Genomic DNA, 18,645 nt, shown 5'->3' on the forward strand with positions numbered 1-18,645 from the left:
AACAAAAATAAGTTGTGCCTACAGGAATATAAAACACATGATGTAATACAACCATCCACCGATCTACCAATCTGTCTCCGCACAACACCCACTCTCTTCAGGGAATGGTCGCAACTTAAGTTTCCATTTGCCTCTTGTCCTTGCATTCTCCTTCCAGTCCTTCCTCTCATATGCTTCAACGCTGCAGGAGCGTATTTCACTGGAGGTTTTCCGGTTATACTCACTGCATCTATCTATCATATTCACTCACTATCCTTTAGCTGTTTGGTCTTCCGTGGTTATCTATGTGGCTTATACTTTAAACTTGTGTTCATCTTTACATCGTCTTGGTGCAATGATAGAAATCCAATTCAAAATAAATGCCATTTCCACTCACCACAATTCAAGAGGTGAAATAAACCAAGACAAAATTTCTGTTACCCAGCACAGCGACATCAGGAAGAGCAGAGAGGACTGTTGCTTGAAACTGGAATAAAATACAGATTCAGATAAAGCCGACAATGTTTCCTTTATTTTGCTTCATTCTTATCCACTTCGTGTAAGCATCTCATTACCCTGTGACTAACAGCTGGTTGAAGGAAACGGTAATGGAATTTTCAAGAATGTTTTGCATGATTTTAGTTATAATTTAAGGGAAAGTCTACTCGTATTACGAATTAGAAAATGTATCTATAGTCATTGATCATTTATGTGTAATGTATGATATTAGTACAGTGTGTCCAATCCAGAAGGAAGATAAAGATGGTGAAGAAATGATAAAGTATTCCTTCCTGAAGTGATGACAAACCTGCCAGTTCTGTAGAAAGCCAATCCTTTAAATTTTATTTATTTTTAACCCGCCATCCCCACCATAAAAAAAGAATACAATTCTAAAAGAAAAGTATTAGGCACTCCTAATCCAAAATTCAATCTTATGGGGCATAACCTATATTTAACTGTGCACGGGTCTCACCTATCATCGTGGGTTCCTATCTTAACCTGAAACCCTACATGACGTAACCATAATGTAAGCTAACTAAGTTAATCTTTCAATTGCTTCAAAAGTAGAATTAGCGTCAGAATGTCACCAACATGACTATGGAACGCTCCATTACTTAAAGATAAGTTATCCGTAGCTGCTGAGATACTAGCCCAAAGATGACAGTACCGGATTGTGGAAGCCATTATGTGTGTGTGCTAGGCAAAGTCGACAACAACATCGAAGATCGAGTGTTGAAGGTCGACAAGCCAGTGAGTCACACTTATGCCTTCTCTTAGTCACCCAAACACAACAATTGAGGTGCAAAATTAACTAGAATTATTTACTTGTGATTGTTTTAGATTATTGATCGAGAAAATAATGAATTCTGCCTGCCACCTAATGAGCCGTAGTCAGCTAGCCATGCCCTCACAGTGTTTTTTTTTTTAATATATGAACGATTAAAAGAAATCCACCATCACATAATAAAAGGATACGGTGTCCTCACTGAAATTGTAAATCAAAATAGTATTTAATTATATTCATTCTTCACACTGGACTCTCTCCTTAGTTGGGTCTTGCATCATCATTACGGAACACCCTCGTGCAAATTTGACAACTCGTCTATATGCCCACAAACAAACCTGCCAAGGACCCAAAGCACTCCAATACTCACTCTGAGATGTAGTCGCGTTTGCGGTGAATCTGTTCAGTTGATACGCTTGGCGAAGTGGCTTTCTTCAGCACGGAGACATTTTTTTCTATCATCCTATAGGTCCAAGAAGTGTGGGTAATGAAGATAATGTTGAGAGCAAATAGGAAGGCAACGGGTCCATAAAAATACAGGAAGAGTCTTGAGCGATCTGAAAGCAAAACAGAAAAAAAAATATATATTTTTTCATGCTAGTTTCCAAATCTACACTATGATTAAACCCGGTGTAAATATAATGTTATCTGACACATTACCTTCGAAGAAACACTTGTTCCGTGCAATGTCAGGCTTCACCACTCCAGGCACACCTTCAGGGGCGAAGAAGTGCATGCACACCGTTATGATCCTGCAAAGTGTAACTGAGGATTAGAGTTTCATAAACGCTACTGATATCAAGACGACAGATCCATCTGCCTAATCCGACAGATAAGGAAAAGCTGACATCCTCACATTGCAGTGAATAATTGTATAACGTCAACATTAATTCACAAGATCTGTCTATTCCAAGGTTACTGAATGACAAAATCACATAGTTGTTCACAACCATTAGTCTTAACGGTATTTTTACACGATCGCAACTGGCGTCCCAAAGGCGTAGATCACGTAGACCCAGATGGGAATGATTGAGGCTGGACGGAACTTGTTATCAAGGCTCCTGGAATATGTGAACTGTGCGTTATTCCACTTAAGTGGACTTGGTATTTCAATACACATTTTTCTCTAATTGCAGTGCTAGGACAACTGTTCTCTGGAGAGAGAGAGAGAGAGAGAGAGAGAGAGAGAGAGAGAGAGAGAGAGAGAGAGAGAGAGAGAGAGAGAGAGAGAGAGAGAGAGAGAGAGAGAGAGAGAGAGAGAGAGAGAGAGAGAGAGAGAGAGAGAGAGAGAGAGAGAGAGAGAGCGCATAAGGCAGCACAAACTCACCTTATTTTTCTCCACACCTCAAAGCACAGCACGTTCAGCCAGAAGAAAGTGGATAGGAAACTAAACTGAAGCAGAATTCCTGAAAGAAAATGATAAGGATTCTTCAAGAAACACATAAAATAGTGCATTGAAAAGTCACTCTTCTCTCACCGATGAAATGAGTCACCACCGTTGTGCAGCACAGACACGGCATGCAAAGAAATGCCCAACACTCAACTCACCCATAATAAAACATGTATTAGTCTCCCAATTCTTGTTGAACATATTCTGCGCGAACATGGTCGCGTAGGCCACCATGAGGGAGAAGACGTGGAACAGCTGATACCACCCGCCACCATTAACCAATTCGGGAACCACGCAGTAACAGCCCATCGTCAGGAGCAGGAATAGGAAAGAGATAAATTGAAATATCGGGAATGCAGTTTTTCGTATCCTGAGCCACAGTCTCATTTCATTGTTGACGCACACTATTGCCATGTCTTTAATATTACCCCGCCCATCATTAAACTTATCCACACAATATTTCGACTCCGACAAAATATTGTCCTCGAAGTGATAATGACCTTCACTGTCAATACTGGGTTCGTCCAACTCTGTTTCAAAATCACATTTTGGCCTACCATGCACTATTTTGTAATCGTTGGGAGGATTGGTGAAGACAGGCTTAAACTTTTTGAAGTTTGAGGGAACACACCGCTTCAGTAACCGGCTCATTTCCTCGCCATCAGGGCAACACTTCCGCACGCAAATATGTCCTTCACAGTTTTTACGCTGCTGGTGTGGATGGGAGTAGCAAAAATTTACGGAGTAAGTCTCGGATCCGTTGGAGTTCACGTAGCCATCAATGCAAATGTTAGGAGAATAAGTGAAGTGATTCTCAACATGACTGTCTGCTGGGTTCCAGACGTGAATGAGTCCTGTTGGAACTGATAATAAATAAGATTGTTTCGGAGCTAACGGTATCGATAGCAGAGGATCTGAAGTGCAATTCAAGGGGTTATAGTGATTCTTAATAACCGGGAAATGTATTGACTTTTCCTCCAAGTTTATGTACATGGGAGGTGCAAGAATGGCAAGGGTAGTAGCGTCCTGACACATTCCGTCCTTCAGTGCCTGTCCGCTGGGGCAGCATTTGGGTACCGAAGGCGGGGCAACACATATCTTCATGTTCCAAGTCAAGTCGCGGCGCAGATCGGCGCAGTAATCGTTGACGCGGAGATCAGTCATGTCACCGGCATCCACGAGGACAACGTCACCGTATTCCCGCCAGTAAAATTTCCCTTCACCATAAGTCATGAAGCGATGGTCCTTTTTCTGGCAGGTCACGTTATGCACAGCCACTCTCAAGTCAGCCACGGGAACCTGATAGATGGAAAGGAAAGGATTATATTCTCTCATTCTTAACCTTGAAATTATTTTTTAATAGGTAATATTCCCTTACCTTGAACAGATCAAGCACTTTATAGAGAAGGAAGTTCATTGCACATGGGTAGATTCCCGTGAAAGACGAATGAACTATCGTTTGCTTACCCTAATGTTCTTGAAATCACTATTTTTACTGTCAATGTAGGCATCGGAAAGGAAGCGCCGGCAGCCGTCAGGAGTTGGTTCTGGACAAGAACACACCACCAACTGATCTGCGCACGTCGGGACTCTGTCATTCTCCAGCAGCGGGTCCACCACAGTTGTCCTGGCATGCTGCTTGCTGTTACACGGAGATATGCTGACTACTTTTTGTGATGTGGTGATGTCTTTTTGAGTGGTGATGATGATTTCCTCTTGAGGGGTCGTGGTGATGACGTCCTCGGGATTCTCGGGCTCCACGCCCACGCACAGATGGCACGTTTGGCACAGCAAAGCCAAGGCTATCACCACAGAGTATCTCATCATGGCCGGCTGACGTTCGTTCATTGTACAAGGAAAAGCTCAGGATTTGATGGACTGTCACACACTTCACACACTTCTTGCAAGTATTTTATCGTCCACTATAATATCCATGCTAACAAAATTTGTCTTACCGAGAAAGCAGCAGTTCTGTACAAACAAGTTTCGATACACACCTGAAAACTAATAACTTATTTGTTCAGACAGGTTTACAGCACACAGAGTATAAATATAGTTACATGGCACAAAACTCCACATATTATTTAAGTTCCAGTTCAGAGGAGCATCCACGTGTTTGAACAGTTTCAAACAATATCAAACAGTATTTCAGTTCTGAACCACACCAGTTTCTCTCCAGCCAGATAATGATGTACTGAAACTGCCATGTGCTCCACGCCACGCGACTGACGCAAGAGCTCATCCCGGCCTCTCCTCTCATTTACGATCACCTAAGCTCTGCCCATCTTTCCATTCCTCACTTTACTTGTCTCCCTGGCGTTGCCTTACACAGGTAAATGAATGACATGTGTATAAATGATGTGGGTGAGCATCACAAATACATGGGAGGAACTTTACTGTCTATATTTAAAGACAGAAAGCACCACTAGTCTCCTTCTACTGCTACGATTATATTAAAGTGAGAGAAAAAGAAAATAAGCATTCCAATAAAGAACATTAAATCAGCAAAAAATAAAGGAAAAAAATAACAAACAGAAAGAAATGAAAGTGAAGAGAGAAAACTCGTATCTATAGCTGGAAATAAATCACAAAGTGAGCAATATCTTGTTTTTATTTCTGGCTGAATTTATGTCAGTTCTCTCATCACTTACCCGACAACTCTTCCTTCCCTTCGTTGCCTTACTAGTGGAAGGGACGGATGACGGTAACAAAGCTTTCATTCATATAGAACGAGAATCATTATCTACGGAGGTCTACAGTGTGGCGTTGTGAGTTTCCTGCAGTCAAACACAAACTTTTCCTAGTACGTCTTGCAATCGTAACACGGAAAACCGACATACCCTAAGCGGATTTTTTATCACACCCCCCAAAAAAATAAAGTACTAAGCAAGACTGTAAGACGTAGAAGGAGTGAAGAGGATAAAGATGAGGAGGGGATTGCGGGTCGATAAAAGAATGGTGGACAATGAGAGATGGGAGGAGACACTGTGATAAGGATCTATTCTTATCAAATATTATCAAGGATATTACTTATCTTACTACATCTCTCGACAACAAAGAGTATATGCATAATAAATTTTGGAGAAAAAAGGTATGACGGAAATAAATAGAAATACACAATGAAGAATCTGAATGAAGACCTTCACACTGACCGGGACTTGTTTGTCTCGCTTTTCTCCTTCACCATTGAAAGAGTAAGTGTGTGTGTGTGTAATTCACCACGGTCGCTTGCTGGTCACCCAGCCAGTCTTCACCATTACGGAGCGAGCTCAGAGCTCATAGACCGATCTTCGGTTAGGACTGAGACCACAACACACTCCACACACCGGGAAAGCGAGGCCACAACCCCTCGAGTTACATCTCGTACCTATTTACTGCTAGGAGAACAGGGGCCACACATTAAGAGGCTTGCCCAGTTGCCTCGCCGCGCCGGGACTCGAACCCGGCCCTCTCGATTGTGAGTCGAGCGTGCTAACCACTACACTACGCGGTGTGTGTGTATGTGTGTGTGCATTCACGGTCGCTGCTGGTCATCGAGCTCAGAGCTCATAGACCAATCTTCGGGTAGGACTGACACCACACCACATTCCACACACCGGGAGAGCGAGGCCACAACCCCTGGAATTACATCCCGTAGCTACTTGCTGTTAAGTTGAATAGGGGCTACACATTAAGAGGCTTACCCATTTGCTTCACCGCGCCCGGTACTCAAACCAGGATCTTCTCGGTCGTGAACCATGTGTGCTAACCACTACACTACGTGGTGTGTGTGTGTGTGTGTGTGTGTGTGTGTGTGTGTGTGTGTGTGTGTGTGTGTGTGTGTGTGTGTGTGTGTTTAATTGGCTTGTGTTTGGGTGAGTAGCACAGTGAGAAGACGCCTGGAGAGAAGCTGTTTGTCCTTATTTTCTTCCATGGCTGACGGTGAGAGTTGCTCAGTATGGAAACTTGAAGAAAAACATAATAAATATTAAAAAGAGAGAGAAAAAAAAGATGCTGGAAATATATAAGGAGTCGTCTCCGCCCTCATCCCATCACCACCCTCACCACCATTCCGGTTCCAGGATACTGTGAGGCAGAACAACAAAAACAACAATAACAGTGATGAATAATTACCTCCTGCTTCGTTCGTTCCTTGCTGCTATTTCCTCTAATCTGTTCGTCTCTCTGCTTTCTCCTCATCCTTTTCTCGGGAGTTTGTGAGTTGCAGGCCTCACTCTTTGCCTTCCTCCCTCCCTCCCTCCCCTCTTTCCAATACGTGACTCGATTCTTTCATGTCACGCAGCACAGTTGGTACGTTCACTGGCTGCGTATTTTCTTCTTCATTGTATTATTTTTGTTGTTATTCCTGTTGTCGTTGTTATCTATTGTTTCTTAACTGTGATGAATTTTCTGGTTTAAAACATAAGAACATAAAAAAATAAGTGAAGCTGTAGGAAAGTTTCATGCCTACACGTGCCAATTTGTGTATGAATCGTGCCTACCTATTTCCATCTATCATTTCCCTTCTCTGACTTTTCTCTTTGTTGTAACTGCAGTCTCTGTGTAAGGTATATATCTACATTTTTCCCTTCCTTTAAATACTTTGTTAGAGACAGTTATCATTTTTAATATTAGTCTTGTGATAGAACAGACTCGTCGACATTGTCTTATTGTCTTTAATTTGAAGCGAATGACGGTCGTGTATTACTGGTACCTGTACACAAGGCAGTCTCTAGTGTAAGTAATGATGGCAAGGAGGAGGACGAGGAAAAAAAGAGGACATTACCGTAAATAACTTAACATAGGAAACACGTATGGGAAGAGGAATTGTTGGCGAAATATAAGCACAAAGAATAAAAATACAAACAAATACCCCAGCTCAACATCACATCGAGCTCAGTAACTACATCATTTTCAAGATAAGAAGAGGATTTCCCTGACGACTATTAAGCGGTAGGGGGAGAGGTGGAGGCAGAAGGAAATACGGTGCCTCTCCCTCCCACCCACTCTCCCACCTCACTCAAGGACAGGAGTGGCTGGGTTAAGACTGGCTGGATTGGCGGGGTCAGCAAGGAGCAGCCCAGGCTCAGTCTCGCGCGTCCGATTGCACGACAGAAAGTATGAGGAAAAAAAGTAACGAAAGAAAAACAACGAAAAAGTAACTGGAAGAAAGTAGCGAAAAAAATAACAGGACAAAAGTAGCGAAAAAAGTAACAGGAAAAAAGTAGCAGGAAAAAAGTATCAGGAAAAATTAACGGAAAAGAGTAGCAGGAAAAAAGTAACCGGAAAAAAGTAACGAAAAAGTAACAGGAAAATAAAGTGACGACAAAAAGTAACAGGAAAAAAGTAACAAAACTATTGAATGCTATAGTTCCTTTATCCTCCCTCTAATAGTGAAGATAAGCGTTCGCCACTCTAACAACGAAATTAAGCTTAGGTAGGTCGTTCTGATAGTGAAGATAAAGGAGATGTTTGCATTACGAAAAGGAGAAACAGCCTTGAGAACACGATTCGCTCAAGGACGGTTCTCTCGTTAATAATGTAAAAATGTTGTTAATTTGTCAGTGAAACCGCAAATCCTCCTTAAAAAAAAAAAAAAAAAAATGGAGATCAGTAAAATGACGATACACATCTTAACACCCTCCCTCATCTGTACACCCTCTCTCTCCCCACGCAGGCCTCATCGTGGTGTGCACCCTGTATGCTGGGCCTAACCTAACCTAACCTAACCTAACCTATACTAACCTAACCTAACCTAAACAACCTATACCAACCTAACCTAACTTAACCTAACCTAACCTAACCTAACCCAACCCAACCCAACCTAACCTAACCTAACCTAACCTAACAGTGCTTCCTTTTCTATTTATCTTCAAGAATGGCCACTATTACTTTTTTCCTAAATTAAATTAGTACTGTAACTTTTTGCCACTGTTAATTTTTTTAAATGAAATTAGCAGTTTCTTTTTTTCCTGATATTTTATTTCCTAGTAAAAATTGTTTCATTTTCCGGTACTTATTTTCCTGGTACATGCATTCTTCATGAGGCGAACACTAGGACTGGTTATGGATGCTGAGGGACACGAGGAGCGCCAAGGTCAACTCTAATGCGTTGTTTGTCCGTGTGGTGTGTCTGGTGTGTGTGGTGTGGCGGTGTGGGGTGAGATTTTTTTTTTTTTTATCGTTTTAATGTGCAGTTTTGCTTCATGAAGGGTCGAGGAGTAATGGATGCAGCTTTCGCACTGAGGCAGATAATGGAGAACTTTAGAGATAAGCAAAAAGGGTTGTACAAAGAAGGAGAACAAATAAATAACAGGAAGGAATAGGAATACACACACACACACACACACACGGAGGAGGGTGGTGGAGAGGAAGATGCCAGGTGTCGCTTTGACCACGGAGGAGAATGGACATGAACCAGGATGGGAAGATCAAGTGAGTGAAGTCTAAAGGGCTATAGTTTTTGAGGAGGTTGAACCAATCAAAGGAAAAGTGAAGCCCTCACCTGGTGTGGGGCTACTTGGTGCTGCTACTGAGAGCTCATACAGCCAGGATTGCCAAAAAGTCAAGTGTTGGCATCTGTAACTTACAAACCTTCATCTTCTTCCTGCTATTCTTCCTGCTATCCTTCTCTCCTTCCTACTTCATCTCTCCTCTCTCTCATCTCTTCCCGCACTCCACCCACTCTCTCTCTCTTCCCTCGGAGCCAGATTATGTTTTCAAGGGTCGCTGGAGGGGAGGAAGAGGGAAGGGGGGATAAATGAGGGAAACAGGCGAGGTATGATAAGGGGAAAAAAGAGGGGAGGAAAGAATAGCTAATGATGATGATGATGATGTGACAGAGGGGAAAAAGAGAGAGAGCAGATAGAACACAAGGGGAAAAATTGTTTGCAGAAAAGAATTAAATAGCGGACACACACACACACACACACAGAGAGAGAGAGAGAGAGAGAGAGAGAGAGAGAGAGAGAGAGAGAGAGAGAGAGAGAGAGAGATTGCGAGTCAATAAAGAAGGGATACGCTAACACCCGAAATGCTTGTGGCATAGCACCCTCTATCTTACTGCTGAACGTGGGAAGGGGGAAGGGAGAGAGGCGGGAGAAAGGAGGGAAGGTGAAGGGGGAGAAGGAAGAGGATGGAATGCGAAAGGAGAGGGGAGAGTGGGAGATAGTGGGAAAGAACAGGAAAGAAACGATGGTAGAGAGGAAGAAGAAGGAAAAGATTTGGTTGGAGAGAAGGAAGGTGAGGAGAGAAAAGAAGAGAGGGAAGGGAAGAAGAAAAGAGAGAAACGATAGGAGAGAAGAGGAAAAGGAACCGAAAAAGAGGATAGATGTAAATGAAGAGATAAAATAGGTGAGAAGGAGAGGAAATAGAAAATGAGAAGACAGACAGAAGAGAGAGAGAGAGAGAGAGAGAGAGAGAGAGAGAGAGAGAGAGAGAGAGAAAACAAAGCAAGATACAACATTTATAATCCTAAAACTAAATAAAAAGAAAAAAAATTGAAAGAGATCAGAGAGAAAAAAATTATTATATTCCTTTTTTTCCCCTTCCTTCCCCTTCCCCTTCCCCTTCCCCTTCCCCTTCCCTTCATAACCCGTGTGTGTTGGCCAATTCAATTCCCATTTACTCCCTTTACTGCCATTTGTCCAACTCCCCCCTTCTCCCCTTCCCTTTGCCGCCACCCTACCCTTGCCTCGATCATTGGGGGAGGAGGGAGAGAGGGGAGATAGTGAGGGAGGGGGAGGGAAGAGTAGAGTTTGGAATGGGGAGGAGAGAAAGATTGGGGGTTTGAGGGGAGAGGGAAAGCATTCTAAACACACACACACACACACACACACACACACACACACACACACACACACACACACACACACACACACACACAGAAGAAATGTATGAATTTTGAAAGAGAGAGAGAGAGAGAGAGAGAGAGAGAGAGAGAGAGAGAAGGTTAAGGTGAAAGTCATTATAATAAATGTATAAAAAAAAAAAGTTAAAAGAGATTGAAATATATAAAAAGTAATATAAAGCTAAACTAAAAGAAAGCAAATTAAATTACAAACCTTAAACATGAGATACTTATAACCCTCAAGTAGTCAACCTAACCTAACCTAACCTAACCTAACCTAACCTAACCTAACCTAACCTAACCTAACCTAACCTAACCTAACCTAACCTAACCTAACCTAACCTAACCTAACCTAATCTAACCTAACCTAACCTAACCTAACCTAATCCTAACCTAACCTAACCTAATCTAACCTAACCTAACCTAACCTAACCTAAACTAACCTAACTAAATCTAGCCAAACCTAACCTAACCTAACCTAACCTAAACTAACCTAACTTAATCTAGCCAAACCTAACCTAACCTAACCTAACCCAACTTTAACCCCTTCAATACCGTGACACGTCTTCGTATTTATTCTGGTCACCATTATGCGATTTTATACAACTTCAGAACCTCATTTGGGGACTAGAATAGTGAAAACAGTGGGCCATTAACCTTTTGACCTCTATAGAGCCATGCTTGTACAAATAAAATCTAATCACACCCAAAAGTCATGGTAAAAAATGCGTCCCAGTATTGAAGAGGTTAAACAATTGAGTCAAAAGATCCGACGCTTGAAAATAAATGAATATATAAACACGAAAGAACATGAACACCAAAAGCAACAAAACGCAACAAATAAGAGATGGATAAATTACAAAACAGATAAATAATTGACAGTAATAACAACCTCCGAAGCAGTCTAGCCACTTAATAATGCAAAAATTCTCAAACTTTAACACAAATTCCCTAAGATAATTATTGTTCCACGGACACTTAAATACAACACTGAACTTTTGAATGGCTTAGCTGCAGGAAAAAAAAAAAAAATGTCACACTTAGTTCATTCTTAGTGAGGGCTGATCCGTGACAAGCCGTGACAACCTGTGACATCCCGTGACTAGCTGTGAAAATTCGTTACTAACCGTGACAACCCGTGACAAGTCGTGACAAGTGATATGCCGTGATACATTCCGAGTTTTCGTATTTACATGTTACGCCGTCAGGAGAGGTGCATTGTGGGTGTGTTTTGTGTTGCCTCCAGCTGTTACGGCTGTTACCACTGCTCTGTGTTGGCTTCCTCTTTGGGGAGATTTTGTTGAAATGCATATATTTTTTAATTTATCTATTTATTTTGTTATTTTCTTGTGTTGTTTTGTTACGTTAGTTTGTTTTCTTGTTTACAATTATCAGACCTTTTCCTCTTTTCCTTATTTGTGTTTACGAATATGAAGTAAAGAAGGGATGAATTAATGTTCAATACTTCCTAAATCTTAAAATTTAATGCTCTTCCTTTTCTTAACAAAATCTTTCTTTTCTTTATTTTTTTTCCTGTCAAATCTCAAACATATCCGTTTAAAACATTTTTTTTTTCAGAACATCACTAATTTCGTTCTCTTTTTCATTATTTTCTTTCAATCTAACATTCTCACAAGGAGGAAGTAAACAGAAACAAACGCATCAAATCTAAGACATATTAAGTACACACAATTTCTCAGAACGTTATAATTTTCTATTCTTTTCATCTACTTTGTTATCTGTACACTTTTAACCCGCGATGAAAAGACGAAGAGAAGGAAGTCGTAGGTGCGGCAGAGAGAGAGAGAGAGAGAGAGAGAGATGGATCGCGTTGACCTCTATAAATAATTAACACTGATTCTCCGGAAGAGGATCACTGAGCATCGAGCGAACTTTTAACTTGCTGGAATGTTATTGTGTAGTGAAAGAAAAAACTGGTAACTGACTGTGTGTGTGTGTGTGTGTGTGTGTGTGTGTGTGTGTGTGTGTGTGTGGATAAACGAGTAGGTATGTTTCAATCTTCATCTCTAATATAATCACTTTTTTATCTAACATTATCTCTGGGTAGATAAATAGGTGTGTCTCAGTGTCTATTTATATCTACTCACTTTTTTTTCCCCTTGTATCTTTTAATTAATATCCGTTTATACATCTCTGTATGTATGTATGTCTTACTATCCCAATCTATCCATCTTTCCATCTATCCACCTACCTTTGATAAGTCCCCGTCCGTCCTTTCTTTCCAAGCACACAAGAAACACTAGGACAAAATATTTATCCTCGTCTTTTAACACTTCCTGCTTGTCATTCTTCCCGCTAGATGTCACCCCACAGCGTCTCCATTCACCATTCCTTCACGTCTCGCTCCTTCACAAATCCTCTGTCACATTCACTTTGCAGTAATCTGTCAAATATTCAACTGGTTAGCCCTTCAAAATTACATAGTACGTTTCATTTCCTTTCCTTTTCTTTTTCTTTTTCTTTCTTTTTTTCTTTCTTTTTTGCTTCTGCCTTGTCTTTCATGTTTCTTTCTATGGTGCAGTAAAAGGGTTAAGGAGTATTAATGAGGTATAGGGTGGAAGGCTGGAAAGAAAGAGATATGTGTGTCATTAAAGGTCATTTCTCTGCCTTAAACTTCCAACACAACTTCCTTCATCAAAGCCTTTTCGTTTCAGATATTTTTTTTTATTTTAACTATTTTTGAGCTAAACTGATTTAATTTCTATGTTTTATTTTCATTTATAACACATTTTTTTCCCCATTGTCAAGTGTTCTGCTGTAATTAGAAATGAAGTAGTAGTTCTAATTATAAGGAACAATATTTTTTTTCAACCCATTCATTATTACAAAAGTTAACCATAAAATACTTTCTGTGACGTATTAAAAAGAAAACGATACTATTTTTAAGGGAAACTATGATAATTTCTACCCTTTTAAAACCTAACTATACATACAAGGAAGCGTGATTTAGAGGAAGGGAACTGTTACTTATAATGCAGAGTAGCGCACAGAGAATAGCGAGACTGAAAATGAAGGAAAAATGTGGATGTTATTGAAGAAATGGCAACAAAATTACCTTGAAACTGGAGAGAGAGAGAGAGAGAGAGAGAGAGAGAGAGAGAGAGAGAGAGAGAGAGAGAGAGAGAGAGAGAGACCCCATCCCCCAACACACACAGGTAAGCTATGGCCGCCACTAATTACACCTGAGACTTCACGTAACACCTGGCGGCCGGAGGAACATTATTTTGGGGGAGTGGGGGGAAGGGGAGACCACCCACGCTGTACTGTCTCTCTCTCTCTCTCTCTCTCTCTCTCTCTCTCTCTCTCTCTCTCTCTCTCTGGTCGGATGGCACGTTTTTATCATTTTTTGGTTATTTTATCTATTTTTCTATTTATTTTACACTTTTTCCTTTTCCTTCCCTCTTCTTCTTCTTCTTCTTCTTCTTCTTCTTCTTCTTCTTCTTCTCCTCCTCCTCTCCTCCTCCTCCTCCTCCTCCTCCTCCTCCTCCTCCTCCTCCTCCTCCTCCTCCTCTAAATAAACAATCACATATTAACCTTCATCCATAATTCACTCTCATCTTCATGTGCTTATTCATATATTCATCTTACTCCTCTCACTCTCCCTCTCTTTCTGCCTCTCACTCTCCCTCTCCCTCTCACACTCCCTCTCCCTCTCACACTCCCTATCTCACTCTTTTTTTTTTTTATCTTTTATTCACTGAATTCATTTGTATAGATCTTGCTACCTTCCGACATCCTCCTCCTCTTCCTCCTCCTTCTCCTCCTCCTCCTCCTCCTCCTCCTCCTCCTCCTCCTCCTCCTCCTCCTCCTCCTCCTCCTCCTCCTCTACCTGGGTGGCGCGTTTTCCTGTTGATTACCTGTTGCAACGCTTAATTACAGGTGTCGTTTTAGCGTGGGCTTAGAGAGAGAGAGAGAGAGAGAGAGAGAGAGAGAGTCTCTCCTTCACCTTCCCCATATTTTCTTTTAATTTTTCTTCATTCATCACTTTCCTCTTCAGTTTCACATGCTTACCTTCCATTCCTTGCTTCCTTACCTTCTTGTGCTCCATATATTTGTATTCATTAGCTTTTGTCTTCATATTTTCTTTTCTTTTCATTTACTTTTCTTCCTTCTTCCATTACCTTTTTTTCATGAGTGCATTTTTTTCCTACAGCTTCCTTTAATCATCATCTCATATTCTGTCACATCAGTTCCTTTATTAACAACCTCATATTCATTAACATTACTCTTATATTTACCTCTTATTTTCTCTTTTATTTCTACATCCACTATTTTCATAATAATCCCTAACACAACCTTTACTTCCCATTCTCTTACAACCATCCCCGTTTTCTTTACATCTCTATCAGACTCAGCATTCCTGGTTCACCCCTCGTGGGCCTCGTGGCGCAATGGTAGCGCGTCTGACTCCAGATCAGAAGGCTGGGTGTTCGAGTCACTCCGGGGTCACGTGATGCTGTTTTTTTTCCACGCCGCGGTGCTGGACTCGCGGCGGCCTGCGTGTGGTGTTTGCTGGGGACTCAAAACTGTATTCTGAAATGCTCTGCTCTCTCATAATCACTGCTTTCCAAAGGCTATAGGTGAAGATTTTTGTGCTTTTAGCCCCTTCAGCAGCATGACGTGTTCCATATTCATTCTGCTTATCATTTGGCGATTTTATACAACTTCAGAAACTCAGGTAGGTGATTAAAATAGAGAAGACTGTGGCCATTAATCTTTTAAATCTCCATAGACTCTTTTTAATGCAAATGAAATGGTCTAATCGTACACAAATCTCAAGGTAAAGAAAGTGTCCTATTATTGAAGGGGTTAAGGATATTTTCATGGTTCTGTTGATAGATTGGCAAGGTTTTACTGTTATGAAAACCAAACTAGTTGTGTCTGTGGCCTTGAAAAAATTTGTAGTAGTGAGAGGGGAAGGCCTTTCTGAAATCGTGTGTGAGACTCATTTACTGTGGAATTGTTCTTGTATGTGTGTCTGTATCTTCAGTTTTTCGACCCTCTTCATCATCTTCCTTATTCTGAAACATTACTTACATTCCCTTTCTTTCCTTCGTTCACTTCTTTTTCGTCGATTTTTCTTAGTGTATCTTCAATTTCTCAACGCTCTTCATTTTCTTACGTATTCGGAATCCTTTACCATGTTCACTTTCATTCCCCTTCTTTCGTTATTTTTCTTTCTCATTTTTTTTTCACTGCAAACTTTCCGCGTCTGTCTTAGCCTTGAACAGTGAAGGTTAAAACTCACACTGAACATATAAGAATCAAATACATGGATAGATTAATTAATAAAAAAAAAATCATCTTGAACTGTTTAAAGTATTATATTTTAACTAATATTTAGAAAGCCTTTACTCTTCCACCACTACTGTTCTCAAAGGCCATAGAGGTGATATACTGGTGTCTCAAGAGCGTTTCCCCTTTTAATAACTAAGATATTTTGTTAAACTGTCACTAGAACTGTAAAAACACCCTAAAAAACACTTGAGAGAGAGAGAGAGAGAGAGAGAGAGAGAGAGAGAGAGAGAGAGAGAGAGAGAGGAACACAGGGAGTAAACTAATTTAATTCATTGCTAGCGTGTGAACTAACGACAGATATTTCCCACACACACACAGAGGGGTGATAGAGGAGGAGGAGGGGGAGATTAGGGAGGGGGAGGGTGTGGGAACGCAGGTGAGGGGCATCTAACAGGTGAATAGGTGATTGGCAAGGTGAGGTGAAGTGAGGTGAGAAGGGGAATTGTGTGTGTGTGTGTGTGTGTGTGTGTGTGTGTGTGTGTGTGTGTGTGTGTGTGTGTGTGTGTGTGTGTGTGTGTGAATCGAAAGTTTATGTGCGTAGAGGAAGAGAGGAAGTGAGAGCTGAGGATGATCTGAGGGACCGTGAGAGTTTAGTGAAAGTGAGAGGAGTAAGAGTAATGATCGTTTGAGAGAGAGAGAGAGAGAGAGAGAGAGAGAGAGAGAGAGAGAGAGAGAGAGAGAGAGAGAGAGAGAGAGAGAGAGAGAGAGAGAGAGAGAGAGAGAGAGAGAGAGAGAGAGAGAGAGAGAGAGAGAGCACAATTTTCTTTCTTCCTTTTTCTTTATTTTGAACGAGAAAGAGTCATGTAAAAAGCATTAAGCAAAACCAGACAAATACAAAAATAGATAAAATAACAAGCTAAGAATAGATAAAAATAGATAATATTAAAAAAAAAAAGCAAACAGATAGATAAAACACCATAAAATAAGGTAAAGAACAAAGAATAGGAAGAAATAGAAGATTGTGTGTCTGAATGTGTGTGTGTGTGTGTGTGTGTGTGTGTGTGTGTGTGTGTGTGTGTGTGTGTGTGTGTGTTTATAATGAAAGCCACACTAAAATGTAAATCTCTCGTCACTTCCTCTCTCGTCCCCTTTCAATGTTCCACTCATCTGATTTCCATCCTACCTGTTTCCCGCCGTCGCGTCAATTAATGAGTCACCTGCCGGGAACTCACCTGTCCGAACTGAGGTGCAGGTGTGGACTTTAAACTCCCTTGACCTCGCGACCTTCGAGACTTCCTGAAGAGGAGGAGACGGAGGAAGTGGAGAAGGAGGAGGAGGAGGAGCAGGAGAAGGAGGAGGAGGAGGAGGAGGATGAAGAGGAGGAGGGAAAGGAAGTTAATGGAGTTTGTCGGTTACGTGGAATCCAACGGTTGCTTTGTGTTTGTTTGTGTGTGTGTGTGTGTGTGTGTGTGTGTGTGTGTGTGTGTGTGTGTGTGTGTGTGTGTGTGTGTGTGTGTGTGTGTGTGTGTGTGTGTGTGTGTGTGTGTGTGTGTGTGTGTGTGTGTGTGTGTGTGTGTGTGTGTGTGTGTGTGTGTGTGTGTGTGTGTGTGTGTGTGTGTGTGTGTGTGTGTGTGTGTGTGTGTGTGTGTGTGTGTGTGTGTGTGTGTGAGAGAGAGAGAGAGAGAGAGAGAGAGAGAGAGAGAGAGAGAGAGAGAGAGAGAGAGAGAGAGAGGCACACAGACACACAGACACACAGAGAGACAAAGATTTCCAAACGTAACAATGATAAAACACTCAAATCTCTAACATAACACTCAAAAAAAAAAAAAAAAAGTCAAATTCAACACGAGACCATTAATTTCACGCCAAGCACCAGATGGTCTTCAAGGAAACTGACTGACAGATGCTGAAGAGAAAGCGACAAAAAGCAGGAAGGTATTGACGCAAGACAGTGAATTGGGGGTGCATTATTTACAATATTTATGCAATCCCAGAGTCACAAAGGAGGGAAAAGTCTGTCTCTTTAATCCAGTGTATGAAAAGACACTTGCCAGGCTGAGGATCTGATGCAAGCCAGAGAAAACGTGATGCATTATGTAGAATATTCATTTATGTAACCCCTCCACCCAGAGTTACTAATCAGGAAGAAATTTGTCTCTTTAATCCAGTGTATGAAAAGACACTTGCCAGGCTGAGAATTTGACGCAAGCCACAGAAAACGTGATGTAGAATATCGATTTATGTAACCCCTCCACCCACAGCCACAGAGGGAAAGGATAGTCTCTTAAACCTCTTCAGTACCGCGCTTCCATATTCATTTAGTGATTTTATACAGCTTCAGAAACTCATGTGAAGATTGAAATAGTGAAGACTGTGGCCATTAATGTTCTGACCTCCATAAATCCTTCCTAATGTCAATGAAATGGTCTGATCACACAAATCTTAAGGTAAAAATGTGTCCCAGTACTGAAGGCGTTAATCAAGTGTATGTGAAGTTTCTTGCCAGGCCGAGGGTGTGTCGTAACCAGAAAGAACACTGCAAATTCTGGTTGATCATCTCACACTGGGCTGCTTCTATGCTAAGAATGACCTTTTTCTAACTTTCTCATTACCTCATGATCTGTAAGAAGAAATGGAGGAGTAGGAGGAGGACGGGGTGGAGGAGAGGGATGAAAAGAAGAAGAAAAAGAATAATAATAATAAGAAGAAGAAAGTAGAATCAAGAGGTAGAAAATATAGAAGAATTTGAAGATACAAAAAAAGAACGGAGAAGAAAGGGAAAAGTAGGAGGAGGAGGAGGAGGAGGAAGAAAAATAAAAGGAGAAGAAGAAGAAGAAGAAGAAGAAGAAGAAAATTACCCATATCAAATCCTTAAACAAGTGAATCAAATCAAAATACCTAAAT

The 18,645-nt window shown here is 41.1% G+C and overlaps 1 protein-coding gene and 1 non-coding gene across 7 annotated transcripts in view; one reads left to right on the forward strand and one right to left on the reverse strand.

Annotated features, from left to right (window-relative positions):
- The window catches only part of LOC123506224 (probable G-protein coupled receptor Mth-like 1), a 13,559-nt gene extending 743 nt beyond the window's left edge, over window positions 1-12,816 (reverse strand). Inside the window, exons 1-8 of one of the 6 annotated variants that reach the window (XR_006675382.1) lie at window positions 12,695-12,816; window positions 4,122-4,658; window positions 2,813-3,953; window positions 2,592-2,670; window positions 2,239-2,325; window positions 1,925-2,016; window positions 1,635-1,821; window positions 68-466 (exon numbers count right to left, since the gene is read on the reverse strand). Coding sequence is in view for 5 of the 6 variants with exons in the window: in XM_045258148.1 (XP_045114083.1) it covers window positions 377-466; window positions 1,635-1,821; window positions 1,925-2,016; window positions 2,239-2,325; window positions 2,592-2,670; window positions 2,813-3,953; window positions 4,122-4,502 (2,057 nt within the window). In the remaining variant the exon portion in view is untranslated. The remainder of the gene's footprint in view (window positions 1-67; window positions 467-1,634; window positions 1,822-1,924; window positions 2,017-2,238; window positions 2,326-2,591; window positions 2,671-2,812; window positions 3,954-4,121; window positions 4,659-12,694) is intronic. The other 5 variants (XM_045258148.1, XM_045258149.1, XM_045258151.1 and 2 more) reach the window with 5 other exon arrangements.
- Window positions 12,817-14,880: 2,064 nt separating this feature from the next.
- On the forward strand, window positions 14,881-14,952 carry Trnaw-cca. Its single transcript has one exon. It is a non-coding gene; the product is annotated as a tRNA-Trp (tRNA).
- The last annotated feature ends 3,693 nt before the right edge of the window (window positions 14,953-18,645 follow it).

This window comes from Portunus trituberculatus, chromosome 19 (assembly GCF_017591435.1).
Source record: "Portunus trituberculatus isolate SZX2019 chromosome 19, ASM1759143v1, whole genome shotgun sequence".
Classification (NCBI taxonomy): Eukaryota; Metazoa; Arthropoda; class Malacostraca; order Decapoda; family Portunidae; genus Portunus; species Portunus trituberculatus.